General features: G+C 41.1%; 1 protein-coding gene across 1 annotated transcript; it reads right to left on the minus strand.

The window, feature by feature from the left end:
* Positions 1–11,355: 11,355 nt before the first annotated feature.
* On the minus strand, positions 11,356–19,107 carry KCNA4 (potassium voltage-gated channel subfamily A member 4). Its single transcript, XM_032843425.1, has 2 exons — positions 18,693–19,107; positions 11,356–15,580 (listed from the first exon to the last, which is right to left on the minus strand). The coding sequence occupies exon 2, from the start codon at positions 14,803–14,805 to the stop codon at positions 12,841–12,843; it is 1,965 nt and encodes a 654-aa protein (XP_032699316.1). The 5' UTR covers positions 14,806–15,580; positions 18,693–19,107; the 3' UTR covers positions 11,356–12,840.
* Positions 19,108–20,641: the final 1,534 nt, after the last annotated feature.

A 20,641-nucleotide genomic window follows, 5' to 3' on the forward strand; every position in this document is an offset into this window, starting at 1 on the left:
AAAATGCCCTTAAATAAAATTAAATCCTCCTGAGAATCTAAGAAATAAAAAAAAAAATATATATATATATGAAACAAGCTTTCAGCACAAATACGTTCATGGTTCTAGCAGCAATGGACAGTGGCAGATTCTATGACCACATCTCATCTGCTAACAGTAGCTTACTTACTGCAAAACACACAAGCGGACTTCACCACCTAGGCTTCACTGGAAATGAACAAATCATCAAAATATGATGATATTAGCATGGCAGTGATAGAAATTATAAGACAAGAGATTTGTGTTACAGCCACCAGCACACACACACAAAGGCAAATTTTGCCTCTTGATGAATCTGACTGAACTTCTTGCTCTTGTTATCTGTTAATCAAGAAAACCAAAACCAATGACTTGCTGATAGGGGTAACAACAGTGTCAAAATAAAAATTAAATATTATTTTATTTAATGGCAAAACACTCCTGTACCTCTACACCTCCCCTCCCCAATTTTTCATTTGTCCATTCACTAATAATTAACATTTCGCAACTAATGTGATTTAAATGATTGGAGCTATGGCAACATTCAACTTGTTAAGTACCTGAACTTTTTTTTTTTAATGAAATTAAATCACTTAAGTTGTCCATCCACACTTTCAATTAAATGCCCTGTTGCTGCCTATCATACTGTCCTTGAGTATCTGCCAAAGAACTGTCTTTCTGATGAGAGTTTATTACAAGATGCTTTAATACTATTCTACAGAGACCAAGAGGTTTACTCTTTATGCCAAATGGTCAGGTTTAGGTAAATACCATGACAAGGCTGCAATAAATACTTAGTGAATTCATGTGAGTTTGAAATTTTTAAAAGGTAGAAAAAGAAGATTACTAAGTAATTGGTTTGCATGACTAATATAAAAAGGAATATCTATTTTATGTGCTAATTCCCTAGGAGTCGATCGATACAAATTATTAGTCTCCTCCTATTTTTATTATAAAGTTTTATTTTAATGGAAATAAATAATTGGTGATTATTTAATGGCATAGAAGCCATCCATCTGATATCAGAAAAAGTAAAACCTAGAACCAAACTGTAAGATCAAGATCCAAAATAAAACTTAAAGATAGGCTAACACAGTCATATTCAAATGTGTACATAAAGAGATCTTCTCTTCTGAACACATACTGCTTTTCTAGGGCAACAGGGCTTCAAACTGTCAAACTCTATTCTAAGAACATTCACACATAACCTGTTAGGCTATTTAGTATGTTTGTTTGTTCGTTCGTTTTAAATATGCCCTAAATAGAGGTGATGTTATAGGACATGAATTTATTTAAAATCTCAGAAATGTAATCTACTTAATATAATATCACATTTCTCAATTGTATCTCTGATTAGGTATAGAAAAAGTCTGATATATTTTAAATGCACTTGACTTCCATTAAAAGACTTGTAAATGAACCACACAGAAGGTTTTGACATCCATTATCTTCAGTCTCTTACAGAAATTGTAGAAAAATATATGTCCTTCCATTGCAATTTCCAATGTGTAAAAATATATACGTATATATTTAAGTCAGTTCCTCCTTTATACTAAACTAATGAGCAATTAGAACTATTTAAACCAAATTTTCAAATATTTGACCAAAAATCTTCACACATGTGTCTGCCAATTTGAGCTAAAATGTACAGTTTCAGTTTGCAAATACTTTCATGAAAAATTGTGAAGGAAAAAAAAATCTTAGTTTTAAGAAATCACAAATATCTAAGGCACAAGGATAGTTGCAGTTTGGTAAAGCAGGAATAAAAATCCCACAATACAATGATTTTACAATTAAAGGTATTTCCCTGACAGAATAGTTAGCAATTGAAAACTCCAATTTAAAGAGAATCCAGGGTGCATCTGAGACTAATGGCTTTAATGAAGCAGAACTGAATCTATGACTTCACAGTGCCTCAGCTTCTTTCTCTTTTCCTTTCTTTCTTTCCCTTCACCGACTCGACCAACTGTTTTGGCTTCAAGCAGAAGCAGCTTCAATTAAAGATAATGGTTGTTTGGCTTGAATGAAGACTAAAAGCCAGTGTCTCCGATGTATATTCCAAAACACTCAGAAAACAAACAAGATAGTTCTTAAGATATAATTCATAAGAAAAGTCTGAATTGCTCTTAAGAAGTTAAAGCTAGTTAGAGACAGCTGAAAATGTTATTGCAACTGCATTTCAAACGTGAAAGCCTGAAATCCAAGAGAAGGAAATCAGACATCATCTTGAAAGTAAACGGAAACCTGAGCGAACACCTATAGGATCTGATCAGTGTAGATGGAGGCACCTCAGGAAAATCCCAAAAGTCTGCCTCAGTTGCCTGTACTTAACCATGTAACTGATGCAATTTCATTTGGCTTGCCTAGTTGGAAATGTGCACCACCCCGCTAAAAAAAAATCCTTTTCACACTTGTCCAAAAAAGAAACTCAGGTCTTTATTCGAGTCAAAACTTTCAAATGCACTGTCAATGGTGCACATACCTTTCCCAAGGAGAAAAATATAGGTGGGTTAAAAAAAAAAAAATTGGAGGTGGGGGTAGGGGTAGAGGCAGAAGAACCATCCATGGTCCTGGAAAAAACCTACCTTAGAATAAAAAATATGATTTTTATTTACTGTTTCATAGATGTTTATTATTTCAGCCAAATCCACTCTCTCTCCCTTTTTGTTATAATTCAATCATATGCTATTAAATAGAAGAAATATAAATTCTGGGGATTAAAAAAAGTAGATACTCTGTACAATCACCTCTACTATTTGAAAGCACTGACTTGTTACTGTTCATGCAAGAATCATAAAAAATTGGCAAGTTGAATTCAGTCCCATTTACTATGCAGTTTATACAGAAGCTATTATAGAAAATGAAGCACATTACTGAACATAAGATATAATTTATAAAAATTATTATCAAAGCATGATAGTCTAAGAATTCACTCTCCGAGGAGAAACTAGACCCAGTCACACATACAGATTCGGCAGTGGGGGTGGGGTAAGTACTTGTAATAATAAATAAGAATCCTGCTTTTAGAAAAATGAATCTTATCGTAACTCAAAAATCCTTCTACATGGACTACGATTCTCTGAAGTGTTAGTACATTTAGAGATTGGGAACATGGGCACAGCCCAGTCATCCAGCATGAGCTTAACAAACATCTGTTGAAAAAATAATTGGTGAAGGACAAGAAGTCTGTGCCCCCTTTTTATTCTAATTTTAGCCCTGGGTGAGGAACTGATGAACAGCACCTGAATTGAATTTGTCCCCTTCACAATACCGAATCGTCACAACAAAAGACTGCATTGTCTTTAAATTTCAACCCCTCTAGTCAGAGTTGAAGCTAGTCACAAAGGGACCAACCTAAAAATAGATCTGGTGAGTGAGAGGACTAGAGTCTGCCTGCTCTGTCAGCTCCTCTTGCCAGCAGTGAGTGGAAAACTCGGGTGATGTCTCAGCGTGTGTAGACATTTCCCCTTAAGCAAATAAATGTAACAGCCAAAGCGTAGCTTCGGTAGCCTAAGGAATATCCCAAGAGGCATTTTAAAAGTTGGTAAATCAACTGTTTTGCCTAAGAGTGGAAATGAGTACGCCGTATCTAACAACATGTTTGGAAAGCAAACAATAGTCAAAACTGTTTGCCCTTAATTTTCTTGATTAAATTCTAATAACAACAGTTGCATAGAGCAAGATTTTCGCTATTATAGTCCCAGCTCATTCTACACTGAGGATGTTTCTACACAGTAATAAAGCATCTGAGTGAAAAATGTAAAATACACAACTAATCATCCAGCTGTTTCTAAAAGCCCAGCTGTTCAGTAATAGGCAGAAAATACCCAACATAATAACAGAATATAATAGACTCACATTTCAGGTGATTGTAGAAGCTTTCTGGGTTTGCACTGGCATGACCTGATTTATAAAATGGGAAAACATCTACCTGTATCATACAAAAAACCTCCCCCTGAGAAATCTGTGAACTTGGGATACAGCAGCCTTCGCTGAAATAAAGGTGAATGGGATGCAGTGGGGTATGGGGAAGTTGGGGGTGAGAAGTATTTTAATGTCCACCTCTGCAGTTAAAAAAACAAAACAAAACAAAAAACCAGGTTTAATAACTGAGGGAAAAGACTGAAACAGAAAAACTCGAAATGAGACCTTCGAATACTTTATTTTGAACAAGTTTATATTTGGTCAGAACTTCTACTAGAACCTTCTATTTCAATTTCCTTTCCAAATCCTTTCAGGGGTGCAGTAAAATTTTTAAAAGTTGAGTGACTTTCTAATCTCTCTTACAAAGCTTGTAACACAACAACAGCTTTTCACAACTGAAATGAAAACATGTTTCCAGCATGTAACCTTCAGCTTATTTTAACAATGATGGCAGTATTTATTTCATGCTAGACTGATTTCCAACAGTGCTACCACAGACAAACAAAAAGAGGATGGTAATTCCTAAACAGAGCCTCTCCCATCCAAAGATTCAACTCAGTCCCTTGAGTGAGTAAAAATAGTCTGGTGTCACAAGATGACTCACACCTTAAAATTCTGTAAGTTGCTTCCCCCTTATCTGTCTAATCTAACCCTTTCTTTCCCCAGTTTCTCACACTGCCTTGCAGCCTGGGAAGTATGTGGATTCTAGTAGTGAAATGACACCTTTTCTCTGGATGAGCAGCAGCAGCAGCTAAATCAGCAAGGAGCATATGATGGCAGTAAGGAGTTCTAATTATGTTGCACAGATTTTGTGATTTTTCCATTCCTCTAAGAATTGCACACCAGCAATAACCAACATAATCACACCACTCAGCTGTGTTAGTGACATGCACTCCCAGGGCTTTGATTGGTTGCTTAATTCTGTCGTAGTTTTAATACACTACCACATTAACATTCTGCATTAGATTAAAGAGGGGGAGGGATTATCCCCTATGAAATATAAGTGCCCACAAGGTAATCTTCTAAAAATGTGACTCTCTTGCTCTGAAGGGAAAGGTGAGTTTTTTCCCTAAGACAGAGCTTTAATTCTCAGGAACCATTTTACAGTATGTCAGTGCTTTCAAAATACCAGCAAAGGGAGTCAGGATATCTATACATGTACACATGCATGCTTACTATATCTGGTACCAATACTAAGTGATCACTTTGATTTCCTGAATTAAAAAAAATTAATAGCATTACCAAATGAAACAGTTTTAGACTGATCTGCCTATTTTCACCATCAAATTAATGAGTTTATTTAGGCATAACCTTTCACCCCTTGCCTACATCCCTCCCATTCCCCTACTCCCCATGTAGCTATGGTCCTCCTTACATCCTGTTGCCAGGAAAAAAGCAGTTTACTGGCTTCACATTGGCTGGATCAGATCTGGAAGAAGCAGGTCAAGAACTCTGAGAACACATCTAGGAACCCAGAAGGAAAATGTATTCCTAGTATTCCTTCTCTCTCATCTAGATTCTAATACGGTATACATGCATCTCCCTATGTTGTTTTCCATATATACTGGAATCTGCTGCTAGACTGCTTAATGGCAAATGTTGCAAAAAAGATCATCAGACAATCTTGCCATTCTTTAATCACTTTGTAACCGGGCCTTTCATGAGGTTTGCTAGAAGATAAAACATTCGCATCCGCCAATTTAAATATAATCCATAAATTTAAGTATAATGTCCAAAAGTCAGGAGATAGGGAAGAAAGACAAAAAGATTCCATTAACCTCTCAAGATAGCTAAAAAAAGGAATCATTATGTATGGGATAAATCTCCCTCCAAATAAATGGCCCTAAATATGAATGCAATCTCCAAATCTCATATTAATATCTTAATATATTTAACTAGAGTTACTCCTCAAGCTAGTAAGGATAGTGTGGATCTTATGATCTCTATTTTCTTATCAAAAACCATTTTAATATTAGGTAAATCATTCTAAAAGTAAAATCTATTCCCCAGCAGTAATGTCAACAGTAACACCAACAAGGAATGGCAAACAAATAAATAAAAATCCTACTATATTCCCTAGAGATTCCATCACCTCTTGATAGATTTCAGTCTAGTGGGAGCTTCATTATTTCCTACCCTGCCTGATCGCAAATAAAGGCCCCATTTGGATCATGATCCCTACTAATTGAAGGAGAAAAAAAAGGACTCCTTCAGGTGCTATCAACACATTAGTGTCCTCTAGGGGAATCATCAATCTATTCAGGTATGAGGGAAGTAAGTTTATAAATGGAATAACATACCACCTCCATGTTAACTAATGTGGCCCTATCATTGAAAGAGTTCAGATAATACAGCCCTGGTCTCCAAGAGATATTGAAGATATTGAAGATTTTCTAATTATTTTATAGTTTTGTATGTGAGTACCCTCAGAGGTTGAGACATACTGAAATGTTCACCGAAGACACAAACAACCTAATACTGTAATTGAACCTAAGAGAATGAAGGAAGTCCCATCAAACAACAGCTAAAACAAAAAGGCAGAACAATCGTGGCTTCCAGTAAATTGGTTTCTAGAGAGTACAAAGGAGATCTATGGGGCTAAATAGTCTAGTTTCCATGCTATATGCATCCTCTATACAATGGAAATAATGACCATGAAAAATAAAGTGAACATTTTGCTATGTTTCATAAGACAAAAAATGAACCCTTCCTGGGAATGAAACCCCATGTATCCAATTCCATGCAATGTCTCAAAGCTGAGCCCTAATACCACTAAGGCTATATGGTGCAAAAATCCAATCCAGAGTGAAAGAAAGGTTTTTCAATCCTCAGGTCTCACTATTTCCCTAAAACACACAAGAATTATACACTTTTATTTCATTTCAAGAAGTTTCTTTCCACGCCGCAGACAATTCGTTTTGCTTATATATTTTTGACCAGAATAAAGGCAGAATATTAAATGTATGATAATTATAAACATATTAATCCAATCGTTTTGAAACAAATATGATTATTTGGCTCAGCATCCATACAACTTTAGTCAATATCCACAGGGGCTATTTATTTAACTGATTTAAGAAATGACTGACTGATCTTCCAATATCCACAAGCTTAAGCAGCTGTGTATAAAAATGCCTTCATGCTCTGTGGCTTTAAAAATATGCTAGGAATCATGAAAAATCTTACAGAATCATGAAAATTTAATCCAATGTACATAATGCCAATAACTGGAAAAAACAGCATATTTTCCAGATTTAGTAGTTATTCCTAATAATTACTATTAAGACCACTTCTAAGGTAAGCTGGCATTTCTATCATTTTCACAGAAAATGTTAACTTGTACAATCCTTCAGTAACTTATTCTGCTTTACGGCATTCGCTGCCATAGTCACCTCCTGTTTAACTATGCTAATGGTGAGTAGATATGGCAAAGGTCATTCCTAAATCCTTCCTAGTTCGTTCTGATATACATGACACATTGATCTGGACAACAGACGTGGTTTTCCAATTAAGTTTTGCTTGGCTCTCTACTTTCAGTTCATTTGTTTCTTTGTACTATATTACTTTCTGTTTACAATTTTGCATTTTTCTACACTGGCTGTTGAAAAGGAGACAATGGTTTTGAGCCTGAGTAAAGTCAGCTTAGATGAGAAACTAGTTGTGGAAAATCTATACAACAGATAATTTGCAAGTCAGGAAGCAAAAGTTAACTATTTGGAGATCGGCTACCAAAATCGTTTTAGCTCCTGGTACTCTGGATACAAATTCTCCTCCCAAGACACCAATGATGGCAAATAGACCAAAAACTTAACTGCGGGTCAGCAACACCATGACCAGTGAATGTGGGAATCTCCTTTCCTAGACAAGAGCAAGACACCTTATTTAGCACATCATTGGCCTGATCCCTCTATTCTGATACCACTTAGTATTGCCAATGGGCCTAAAAGAGGATATGTTTGAGACTCTCCTCACTTAGAGCCAGAGCTCATTAAATACATGCTATGTTTTTCAAAGCACCCAACTCGTGCCCTGGGATTAATTTATTTACCCATAAATAAAGTAACCATATTTTCTGTACCCCAGATTGGGCCATATGGTCTGATATGTATTAGCATATTTTTTTATGAAGATACTGTAAGAAATTGGGACTGCTATGGAAACAGAGAACCAAGTCAGAAATAAAACTCATATCACAGTCTTAATCTTAATTTACATTTCAGAAGTACACATTCCCATTTACTGCAAAAATAGCTCTGCTTCCTTCAATCTTGAACACAAACCACTCCATAAACCTTCTTTCAAATAGGAATACTGATCCCCATACTAGAAAGTAGGATTGTCTTCTAACCTGTAACGGTTACATTGGCTTGGAAGACCCTGTGCTTTGAGTCAAACTTCTTTGCAGGCAGGAAAACCAAGAAGTACCTTTTGTCCACACCAAATGTCCCTTGCAGAATTCAGAATGACTTTTGGGTCAGGAAGATTTCCTGGAACAGGCCCCTTTGTCACTGAATGACAACCCGTAATCATTCTATACTGTATCAATAAAAAAAAAAAAAATATAAAGAGGGATGTTACAGACTGCATCGTGCACATGCGCACATCAAATGTTCACTGAAAAAGGTAAACTGAACCTAGGTGTATTTCCCACTTTGCCTAGGAATGGCTACAATGTTACGGCTGAAGACGCATCAAAAACCTCAAAATCAACAATGGAGAACACCATTACTGAGTCTGTTGGGCTGTGGGGATACTACTGCTTATGATTTGAATGTAATCAAATATAGCTTTCTGCTGGTTCATGTTGACTTTCTAGAAAATGGATATATATATATATATACATATATATGTGTGTGTGTGTGTATATATATATATATCTCATAGTACTTTCCATAGAAATGTCTTATTCATATAGAGGATTCTATTTCAACACATGCTTAATGAAAAGATTTTCACAAAGCTTCAGCGATCCTGTTTAAAACAAATTTGACAAGGAAAGCAGTAGCACTTGTGAAATACTACATGTGTTTGAGCATAAAATGAGTTCCCCAGCACAGGTCGGAACACTCTGTTTACTGACAAGACTGTACTATAACAAAGCAAGAAATCAAAATGTTTACTTACCAACTTTCACCATATGTATTCAACTGGAGACTGAGTTATTTTTTTATTAAGGGAATCCCTTCCCTTTGGTTGTTAGAATAAAGAGCTTCAAAAGACACCCTATCCATTCAGCTTACATTCTAAAACCTCAATCCCAAACACCTGATTCTTGCATTTAACCCAACGGTGAGATTTTAAAGCTATTCTGCTCTTACAACTTAACTATAAAATCAAGGCTGGTATGACTTGAATTACCTAGAGAATATCAAGCTAGCCTCATACTTCCTTCAACATCGGAGAATTTTCGTGCTCGAAGGAATCAAGAGATAATGTAGCTCAACAGCCTGTTTTCACACTTAAAAAAAACAAAAACAAAAACAAAACAAAAACAACTGGGAATCAAGATGAAATGATGTGCCAATGTCAACGAGCTCGCTCTCCACTCCAAGATCAGCTATCATTCCTCTGGCACCCACTAGCTGTCTTTCACAGAAGTTAAAAGGAAGAGTTTTCTCTTCTCCAAAACTGTTATGTTTCCTTTTCAAACATTTGCAAAGAGAGAACAATATATCCACCCTTGAAAAGACTGATTAGGATGACCTTCAAATACTGTACTTTTGGTAACATGATCATCTGAAACGTAACTATAGGATCCCAGACCCCTGAAATTCAGTTTCTAAATGGGGCCACTTCTTTTTTTATCTTACAGCCAAATGTGCATGGTGGTCTCTGAGAAGATAGTTCCCTAAATCAGTTACAAGTAGTCTCTGCAAGCATATTTCTCAGCATAAAATTTTACAAATGGTACTAAAGCACTTTGCCTGGCTTTGACTTAAAAAAAATGTTATCCACATTTTTCATCCACAGCTGCATTTCACACATTCTCTACCTTCACACATTCTCTACAAGAGAAGTGTTCAATACAAAAGTACCCTATACAAATCCTGAGGGCTTAAATGCTTTCTTCTTAGTGTGGAATCAAGATCCAGACATCCTAAAATAAATGCATCTTGAAAAAAAAAAATACAAACAAACACACATTAAGTGATAACCTAACAATATTTGGTTTGGAAGCCAGTGGTGATCATTTCTTGACCATTTGACTCTTTTAAGAAAACTATGTAAGATAAAGGAAAACCCCAGGATCTCAAAATGACTATATTTCTTGAATTCACAGAATTATCAGATCTAATACATCTCAGCCAAATTTATCATAACTTTTAGATTTAAAAAGGAGACGTTGTGGGACTATAATACCTTTTCCTTTCTAAACACAGCCAAATCGTCACTATTGCTATTATAGAATGTTCAATAAACATCCAATGCTGGAAAGCATTTAAACTATTTTAAGACAGAATCTGACCTAGTTGGGTACAGCCAAAGACACATGGTACCTTATCCACAGAGTCAACTTTTTACACCATGACACACTTGGGATCTTTCTCCCAAATGAAAAAACTGCAGTAATTATTCAATGATAGGCTGGCTATCTTGGATCTGCATATATCCACTTCTTGTAAGGAGCTCAAAATTAAAGAAATTACCCATGATTTTTACAAGATCCTAATAAAGCAGATGTAACTCATGGGTTCTAAATCTCTTTCTCCCAAAGGAAGAAAATTAAGCAATTTAGACACAACATCAGGCATTTACATGGAACTCGGCATTTCAGAGTTTTCACATGTTCGTATGTGCTCTCCATAACAACTCTGTGATGTAACAAAAACATTATGTGCCCTCTTCTTCACTAGTGAGAAAATTGGGGTGCAGAGATTTATGGTGACTTTTTCAAATGAATAGTGACCCAACCCAGAGAGCCTACCTCCTAGTCTAATGCTTATCACATTTTTGCTCCCTATCCAAAATATATTAAAATGCCATCTTTGAAGTCCTATTACAAGACTGCATCTCCTCGTTTTGTCACGCTCTATTGTCCACTAGAGATCTTTGGTCAGAGCATTCAATCCACTCCCCGGCTTGCTGCTTTCCATTCTCCAAATGGTATTCTTGAGAGGTGTTTTCCTTTAAGTGGTGGGGAAGGGGTGGGGAAAAGGGTGTAACTTTGTTTTTAAACCTAACATTAGATTTACTTGGAATTTCAAATATCATTGAAGAAGATTTATGTTATTATCAAATGATGACCAAGGGACTTAAAAGCTTGAGAAAAGCTATTCTAGATCTTTTTTTTTTTTTTTAAATATTCACAGTTGTCAGAGTTCATTATGTGCTACATAGTATACTTTTCCCAAACTTCAGGATAACCATTTTATAAAAAATACATGTTGAAGAAACACTGGAGAATAAGGCCTCTTATGTTAAATTTGCTCATTTTTATCTCATTATGACTTAACAGCGCAGGTCTAATTGCTAGCTGTTACCTCACATTCTAGAACACCTTGTCATGAATTAAACACAGTTATGTGTGTCATAAGATCTGTTAACAAAAATGAAAATGATGGTGATATCGAAACCAAATGTTCTGACACAATTATTCCTTATATCAGTTTTAGCAAACAGAGTACTAAGTTCTGAGGTGGCTCCCCACACTATGCCTTTAGGTAGCTGCACAAAGAAATAAACTTAATAAATCTAGCATTTATGTTGCACATTTAATAGAAAGCTCTTAAGCCATAATCACTGTAGCTGCTGGCATCTTATTTCTTCAAGAATTCTTTCAGTGCATGCATTAACTTTGGTTAAATTATTCTGGATTTAAAAGGCAGAAGAATAATTAAAATAGGATGGTTTCAGAAGCATCATTGTAACAGTCCAATTTCAACAGATTCAGTTGCTAAATTTTACTTCATATTCCCTTTGCAAATCAGTTAGATTTTAAAAACAGGGAATCATGTGCTGTTATCTGCGTGGCCATTAGTCTCACACAAAGAAAACAACTATAAAATAAGACTAAGAAATCGTTCTTCCAATGATTGTCATTGAACTGTTACATTAGTAAACATTCACAGTAGGAAGTCTCTCAATCTCCAGCATATAAATAGTGCAAAGGAAAAAAAAAAAAAATTCCAGTCCTGTTATCTGTGAACAAAACTTGTTACATTTTCTCCAATTTCACTTCTTCCACATTGTTAGACATTTGCTGTCATATCTTCCCAAAATTAATAATAAAATATAATCAATTTCTAAAGGCCCCCACAGCCTTTTTAAAAGTTAATTTCTAGTTAAAAATAAACTTTAATTAAATCCAAGATAAAACTGTGACCTATATTCTATTAAATAATTCACTTTCTTTTTTTTTCTACACAGTAATTCTTACAATTCTTTAAAAAAACAACCATGGAATCCGAAGACATGAGATGCTATCAAAGCACTAATAAATGACGGTTTGAATTCATTAGTTCTTACATAGTAAATACTTCAAAATGCCAACTTTTCCCATCATTGCACAATTACTAACAATGCTGACAATTTACTTACACACACACACACACACACACACACACACACACACACAAATACACACATACACATTCTCTCCGTGGAACCATCTTTACTTTTAACATCTTTTCCAGTTAATGTGCAAAATTCTTGCATTCTAATAAAAAATATAAAGATAGATCTGCTCCTATTTTAGCCTCCCTCTTCTCCAAGATGTATCATTTATTTGATATGTAATACAAGGTAACAATTATGCCACGTATAACCATTAAATGGTGTACTACTATATGCATTAGGTTCGTTTGCATATTTCATTTTCGTAACTGCACTCTCTATGCATAAATATATTTGGAGATACTGGGATTGGGGAGGGGGGGTAGTGCAGGTGGAGAACAAGATTCACACATCGGTCTCCACAGCCTTTGCATTAGAACAGTTGTTTTTATCTGTCTCACTGTCGTCCCCCTTTCCCTGACACTTCCCCTCCTTTGCACAGAGAGATTCCTTAACTCCTTCTTCCATCTCTAGATACTCTGACTTGTCCCCCAGGGAAGAAGAAGTAGAGCTCCGAAATTTCTTCAGCAAATTAGAAGGGAGGTATGGGCAACTGACTGCATTCTGTGTCAGCTGTGTCTGTTCCTCATTTTCAGTCTCTCTGTGGTAGAAATAGTTAAAGTTAGAGACAATCACTGGCACTGGCAAAGCAATGGTTAACACACCTGCAATGGCACACAGGGACCCCACGATCTTGCCCCCCACAGTGATGGGCTTCATGTCCCCATAGCCCACAGTTGTCATGGTCACCACAGCCCACCAAAATGCATCTGGGATGCTTTGGAAATGGGTAGTAGGTTCATCCGCCTCCGCGAAATACACAGCGCTGGAAAACAGGATAACCCCAATGAAGAGGAAGAAGATCAGAAGGCCCAGTTCCCGCATGCTGGCTCTGAGGGTGTGACCCAGGATCTGCAGGCCCTTGGAGTGCCTGGAGAGCTTGAAGATTCGGAATACTCGGACCAGACGAATGATCCTGAGAATGGCAAAGGACATGGCCTGCTGCTGCTGCCCGTTGCCACCCCCCTGTTGCTGGGCCAGATCGGTGCCCAGTGTGATGAAGTAAGGCAAAATGGAGACAATGTCAATGATGTTCATGATGTTTTTGAAGAAGAGCGCTTGGCTGGGACAAGCAAAGCAGCGAACCACAAACTCGAAGGAAAACCAAACAATACAGACTGTCTCCACGATGAAGAAGGGGTCGTTGAATATGGTGTGCCCTGAGTTCTCTAGGTGGGGTGCTGAAGTGTCATTCAACAACCCACTGTGTCCACCTGCACTCAGTGCCATGATGAGATCCCTGTCGTCCCTAAACTCAGGTAAAGTTTCCAGGCAGAAAATGACAATGGAGATTAAGATGACCAGGACGGAGACGATGGCTATGCCCCTTGCTGGACTAGAGCTCTCCGGATACTCAAAGAGAAGCCAAATCTGCTTTTTGAATTCATTCTCTGGCAAGGCCCTGTCCTCCTCCTCTCTCACAAAGCCCTCATCCTCCCGAAACTTGAGCAGGGCCTCTTCTCCCAACTGGTAGAACTTCACCTCCTCGGTGAAGATATCAAAGGGGACATTGACTGGCCTCTTGAGGCGGCCTCCTGATTGATAGTAATATAAGATGGCATCAAAGCTAGGCCTGTTCCTGTCAAAAAAATACTCATTACGCAAAGGGTCAAAGTACTGAGTCCTCTTCTCAGGGTCTCCCAACAAAGTCTCTGGAAACTGGGCCAGAGTCTTCATCTGGGTTTCAAAGCGCAGGCCTGATACATTTATCACCACACGTTCACAGCAGTCGCTGTAGCGGACTGAACTATAGCCACCACCGCCCCCGTCATCCTGAGGCAGCAGGTCCGTGTAGGAACATTCGTCACCATGGTCATCTTCACTATAGTAAAACCTTCCCTCCTCTTCCTCCTCCTCCTCCTCCTCCTCCTCTTCCTCTTCCTCGCTCAGCTCCCTCAGGATCTTCTCCTCAGAGCCACTGGGCATCAGGTCAGAGCAATGAGGAAAGCTGCTCTGACGGTGGTGGGCTTTCTTCTTCTCAGGCCGCTGGCGCCTCCTCCTCCGACTCCCCCGGCCACCCTGAGGGTCATGGGAGGTGCAGGCCCCACGGGACTGGTGGTGGTGGTGAGAGCCACCTCCGGAACCCCCGCTGCCTTCCACGGCAGCTGTGGCGGCTGCCACAGCGGCAGCCGCGGCGGCCCTCGAGTGAGCGAGCCTCTCCCGCTCCCGGGCCCGGGCCTGGGCTGCGTAACCATAAGGCATGTGACTGTTGCACCCTGAGCTCTCTGCACTCACCATTGCAACCTCCATGGTGGTGGTTTTTGGAAATGGCTGGTTCCAGTTGTAGAAGAAGAAGAAAGAAAAATAGGGCAGCTTCTTTTCTCACCAAATTAAGGTAAGTTTGGAACCCTTAAGCAGATTGCTTGGAAGACTAAGGATATTTTCAGTCCAACTTTGCATTTTCTGTTTTTAAATCAGTACGCCCCATGCTCTCTGTTCCCAGGGATTCAACATTGCTCTCCAGAGCTTGGCTGGTCTAGATAAACAACCTAGCATTCTCAAGCCCAAGTCAAAAAATGCTGGGGTCTCCCAAACACCTGTTTTTGGGCGGCTGTTCGAATTTGGAAATACGTCTAGGATGTGGTTGGTGGTGATGCCGCAAGATTCAAAGGCGGCAAGTATCTGACAGCCAGCAGTTGTGCCTAGAAAATGGAATATATCTTTCTGCCATGGAAATTGTCCAAAGCTCAGTCCATCAGATTTAAATAAAATGCAAATAAGCCTTTAGTCTTAGCACTTGCCTTCTAGTGACGGCTTGACCCATGTTAATGCGTGGCTCGAAGTACGTCTAGCCATGGCTGCTCAAAGCCCACAGGGTGATTCTCCAGGTGCTCCCCTCAAGTTCATCACAGGCTTCCTGGACCCAGGGCCAATGCCAAGCTATCGACAGGGGCAAAGACCTTGGGAGGTAGAGAAGTTACAAGATGAGGTGTCAGCAGGGGCAAACCCAGCTCTGAGGTCTCCATAGAAATCAAGGAAATGCAGAGCATCCTTCAGCTAAAATCATGCAGAGGAAGCACTTCACCTGAAAAAGGAAAGGAAACAAGCATAGGAGAAAAATAAAAGGAATCAAATCATAAAGAGCAAACAGTGTTTCCTTCCCATACACCTTCTTTCTCTTGTCCTCAAGCAAACCACATAAAGCACCAAGTGACCACAAATTTCCAAGGAGTGTGGGGCAGGTGGTTAAATCTCCTCACTAAATCATCCTTCTGTCCCTCTTCTTTGGTTATTATTTCAGCTCAGTCTATTTTCATGGCAATTCAGTTATTTTTCCTCTCTCCACTCTCGACCCACATGGCTCTTCCTTCGGCTCTCCCTTTCACTCATGCCAGGTCTTAATTCTCGGGGTCACTTTCTTCATTCCACAATAATAATGCTGTCACTTTACAGCTGCTTCCATCATTCATTGATCTCAAGGCATTTTTTTTTTTTTTAATTTCCACTCATCAGATATTTCTGAATTTAGTGCCTTTCCACCCCTCTCTGTCTTGATTCAGGATCAGAGCAGTTGGAAAAACCAGTTTTTTTTTAATCCAGTCTCCACCACTTCAACAAGCTTCAATCACCTCATCTACAAAGTGTAGGTAATAATACAACCTCCCCCATCCCCATCCCGATTAATGAGGACCAGAATGAGGCTCTGAATGTTAATAGAATACCACAAACGTAATGAATGTCAATAAATGCTGGCAGTTCTGAATAACGTGATTGTAACCTAAGCTTTTATTGTCAATCTACTCACTCCCAAATGTATATGTCCTTAAACCACAGTCTCAGTTACGGGGAGGATAGAATGTGAGGACATCTAGGACACTTTGAGACACACCAATGGCCTATATTAGGTTGGCACCTCCTGACTCCCTAAAGCATGTCCTTGTTGTTGTTTTTCTGTTCCCCAGACTCTAGAACACTCCCTACCACCCACAGCCTAGGAGCTAATCCCAGTTTCCACTTCTCTGATAATCATCTTTTCTCCGCGGTTCCTCCATGTTCCCCTCAATGCTTCCTCCTACACTCCTCTCAAGGGAATATTTCCTTATATATTAAATCCCAGTTTGTGTGGATTTTATTTTCAGCCTATCATACCCCCCCAATAATATAATCCATTATCTCCAGTCTCCCAAACCCCACTGCCTCCCTTGCCTCTCTCTGGCCACTTTTAGTTCCAATCTGCCACTTGCTGATCACTTCTTCTTGGAGCCCGGATCTGTCTCCACTGTCACTTGGTATTCCTGGCCTTTCTTCTTAGTTGGCTCTCTCTAGGTCCAACTAATTCATCTCCTCAGCCAGGACCTAGAAGACCTGCCCTAATCTTCTGTCTCCTGTGCTTTTGCATTCACTCTGTCCAACAGGACTTCCAAGAATGCAGAGTAGCCCAGAGAATTGGGGAGGATAATGACAGTCAGAATTCAGGGCATCTACCAGTTTCTATTACTGGAAGCACTTGGGGAGCACAAGAGAAATGGCTTTCTGGAGCCATTAAAGGGATTCAGCCCTTGACCACCTGCTGCTGCTCCTTGCTGAATCCTGTCAGCCTAGAAGGCTAAACCCACCCAAGTTTTATAAAGTGACAAAGCAGGGAAGTGGTAAACAGAGCACTTCCCAGTTATCATCACACGTTCTCCTAAGGCAAGAGGTGAGCTTGATTAGGACACAAAATACACCTCTGAAGGTATCTCAAATGACAAGCCCCTTCCTTTGCCTGACTCCTAAACAGGAAATACATTGAAACGTTTACCTTCAGGATGTCTCCAAATCTCTATTTATCAAACCACCCTGGGGTTACATTTATTCTAGAAGGTCAGGCCACCACCACCTTTAAAAGACTTTCACAGGCCAAAGAGCCTGAGAGTTTGCCCAGTTTCTTCCCCCAACTCCCTCAAAGCAGCTAGAATACACTATTTAAATAAAACCCTAGAACCAAAGTATCTGTATTTTTGTAGACTATGCACACCCCTCTCCCAACTAAGTGCTCCCAGAAGGTCACGAATTAGCAGGTCTTCCAATTCACCATCAGCTCTGCAGGAGATGGAGGAGACCTGCCCTCACTTTGCTCCGCGCCAATTATTTATTTATTTATTTGGGTTTGGTCATTTTTGTTTATCTCCCTCCCCCACCTTACAAAAAGCAGATTACCTTCCTTTTAATTGGCTACCAGTTACCTCACTATCCCCAACCAAGAAGATGTTGATGATGATGATGATGAAGTAGAAGAGGAGGAGGAGGTGGTAGAGGGAGCAGGGGGGGAGAAGAAAGAAAAGAATAAGAAAAAAAGGAAAGAGAAGGAAAAACCTTCCACACAGCAAGACTGGCTTAAAAATCTCTCTTCCTCCCCTAGGTATTCATGCTTAGGGGAATCTGTTCAAGCCTGCTCCCAGGAGCCTTGATGGGGGAGACCTTTGCATAGAAATTTCCCTTCCTCTTTAACACCATTAAACTAATCGGATTTTGCAGACTCCCTATTCCCCCAATCCTTGTGCCCCCCAAACAACAGCCAAGCATCCCTGCCTTCCTCCCCTGCCCCCCAACAACAAGGCTGTTTTCATCCCTCAGTGCTAATTCCTGCAACTGTCTTAGGGTGGTACCTGCACCTATCAGAGAGAGAGAGAAAAAGAGAGAGATTCAAAAAAATCAAAAAGCCAACACCGTGAGAAATGGACACTTCAGTGCACGCCATTTACACAGTCCCTATGTTCTACTGAAATGCTCGGAAAATGCACGCAAATCCAAATGCTGGGAGAGGCAGCAATTCAAACCCGTTGGCCAGCTGTTCCCAAAGGAACGGAACCGGTGAGTCTGGGATGAGGCAAAACGATGCTAAATCTGAACCCCCTGTCGTTGGAAAACGACATCTTTAATCGCACCCTCCCCTCCAGACCAAGGTTCCCGCTCGGGCACATTAAGCAGGGCGCACGCACCCCATCCCTGGGGTTAGGAAAATAACAACTGTTGGCCCCCCGGAGCGCCGCGCAGCATCTGCACCTCCCTTCTTCCACCTCCTGGTTTATTTTTAACCGCCTTCCATTCATGCCCTTCTGTCACATTCCCGATATTATTTATCCCTCAAATGTCCACTGTTTCTTAACAACCGAAAGAGGACAGTGGGGAAAAGATAAGAGAGGTATCATACTTACCGTTCCCGGGCAGAGTGAAAAATAAATATAAAGAAAATCCCCCGCTCTGTTTGTCTTTCCCCCTCAAGCAGCAACAGCTGGAGGAGGGGAAGAATGTTCTTGGGGGGTAGAAGGAATCACTCCGGTGTGGCAGGTGGAAGCTCCAAAATATCCACGAAACAAGTTCTGTTGCCTGGCCGGGGGGCACAGAGTCCTCGCTGCTGGAGCCAGGGGTGGGGATCAGGGCTACCCCGGGGAAGACCCCAAGACTTCTGGTTCCTCTGGAGTTCAGCACAGGAGGGCTCAATCGGAAAAGGAAGTCAAGGTTCCCCCAGAAAAAGAAACAAAATCCTAGACAGCAGCGATCACTTGTTAAGCCCGAATTCCTCCTCCAATATCCATCCCTCTCCCTCTCTCGCTGGCTGCAGAAGCAGCACACGCCTCCCCTGGCCGGGAGCGCGCGCCGGCCGGGGGCGGGGCCAGGGCTGTGCCGAGGGTGTGGCGAGCGGGCTGTAGCCTGGGGCACCTCCCCGCGCCGCGGGGCGGGCACAGTCACGACGCCGCCACTGCCCGCCCCCCTGGCCGACCCCCCGACGCCCGGGAGCAATGGGGAAGGATTCCGGGAGCCTCTGGGCGCGGTCCCTAGAGGCGAAGCCCTAATCCCGGAGGAAGAGGCGTCCCGGTTGGCGCTGAAATGGGGTCCGCACCGCAGAGCGGGAGCTCAAGAGGGAGGTTGGCAGGGAAGACCTCGACGGGAGGTCCAGTCTCGCCAACAGGGTGCTTCTGCGTGTCTCTCCCTGACCCGCTTTCTCTACAGCTCAGCGCGCGCGCGCGCACACACACACACACACACACACAGACACACACACGCGCGCGCGCGCACACACACACACACACACACACTCACACAGCCCCGCTTAACGGGTTTGTAGAGTTGGGAGCCCCCCAGTCGCCTACGAACGGGCCGATTCCCCCTGGTCTCCGCCTCCGTTGTACAATTTGTCCGCCTCCACTCGGGGGTCGGGCCTCTGGGCGCAGAGGAGGCCGACTTTCAAAGTGTGCTGGATTCGGGTGAGGGGCCGGCTGCAGAAATGGCAATCAGGCCCAGGTTAGGGGTTGCGCACGGGAGGCACAAGTGCGAGAGGGAGAGAGCCCGATGACTCTGAGCAGGCTATAAGTCCCGCCCGGGGCCGGAGGATTTTAGAAGGGGTGAAGGAGCCCTCCCCGAACCTGTTGCAGAAGAATACAACTCAGCTAGGGGTTTGACTCCAGGGACGTCTTTATCTTAATAGTCGGATCTCTAATACCACGCACCCCCATCAAATAGCAAAAACAAACAAACAAAACCCACAGTACCCCGCGGGGCAGGCGAGTGCGCCTGCCTTGGCGTCCACCCCGGGATGGACTCCCACATTGCTTCTTAGGTGGCAGGCGTATGAAATGCCCATAGACATGGATGTAAAATTGCAATTCCCACACATGCACTCAAAGAAAGATAGCGGTGGGAAGTACAATTTTTTACACACACGCACACACAGGCAAGGCCAGGTAACGACCCGGGCTCCAGGCACCTCTTCCAGCTCCCTCTGATGGACCAAGCAAGCAGTGGCGACGCGCACCCGGACTGCTGGAGTAAATCCGACCTTGGGCGGGTCAGCTGGCGCTGAGGCGGCCACTGTCGGCCTCAGCTGGCATCTTTGTTCGATGGCCCTATTGGGCCTCCTCCTTTTGTGGTGCTCGATTAATTATTAAGAGAAATATTCCTGAGCTGAATTATAGATATGCTCTGGTCTCACCTAACTGCTGCTGGCTCAGCGAAGGGCACCTGGAGGACTCCTTTTCGTTGTTGTTTGATTTTTCTTTTTAAAAAAACTTTTAAAATAACTAAAACATTTACATGGTAATCAGTGGGAAGGAAGGGAGGGAGGGAAGAAAGGAAACAAGAAACAAAAAGGAAGAAACAAGGAAGA

The sequence above is a fragment of the Lontra canadensis genome, unplaced genomic scaffold (genome assembly GCF_010015895.1).
Source record: "Lontra canadensis isolate GAN:19392208 unplaced genomic scaffold, GSC_riverotter_1.0 scaffold140, whole genome shotgun sequence".
In the NCBI taxonomy this organism is placed as follows: Eukaryota; Metazoa; Chordata; class Mammalia; order Carnivora; family Mustelidae; genus Lontra; species Lontra canadensis.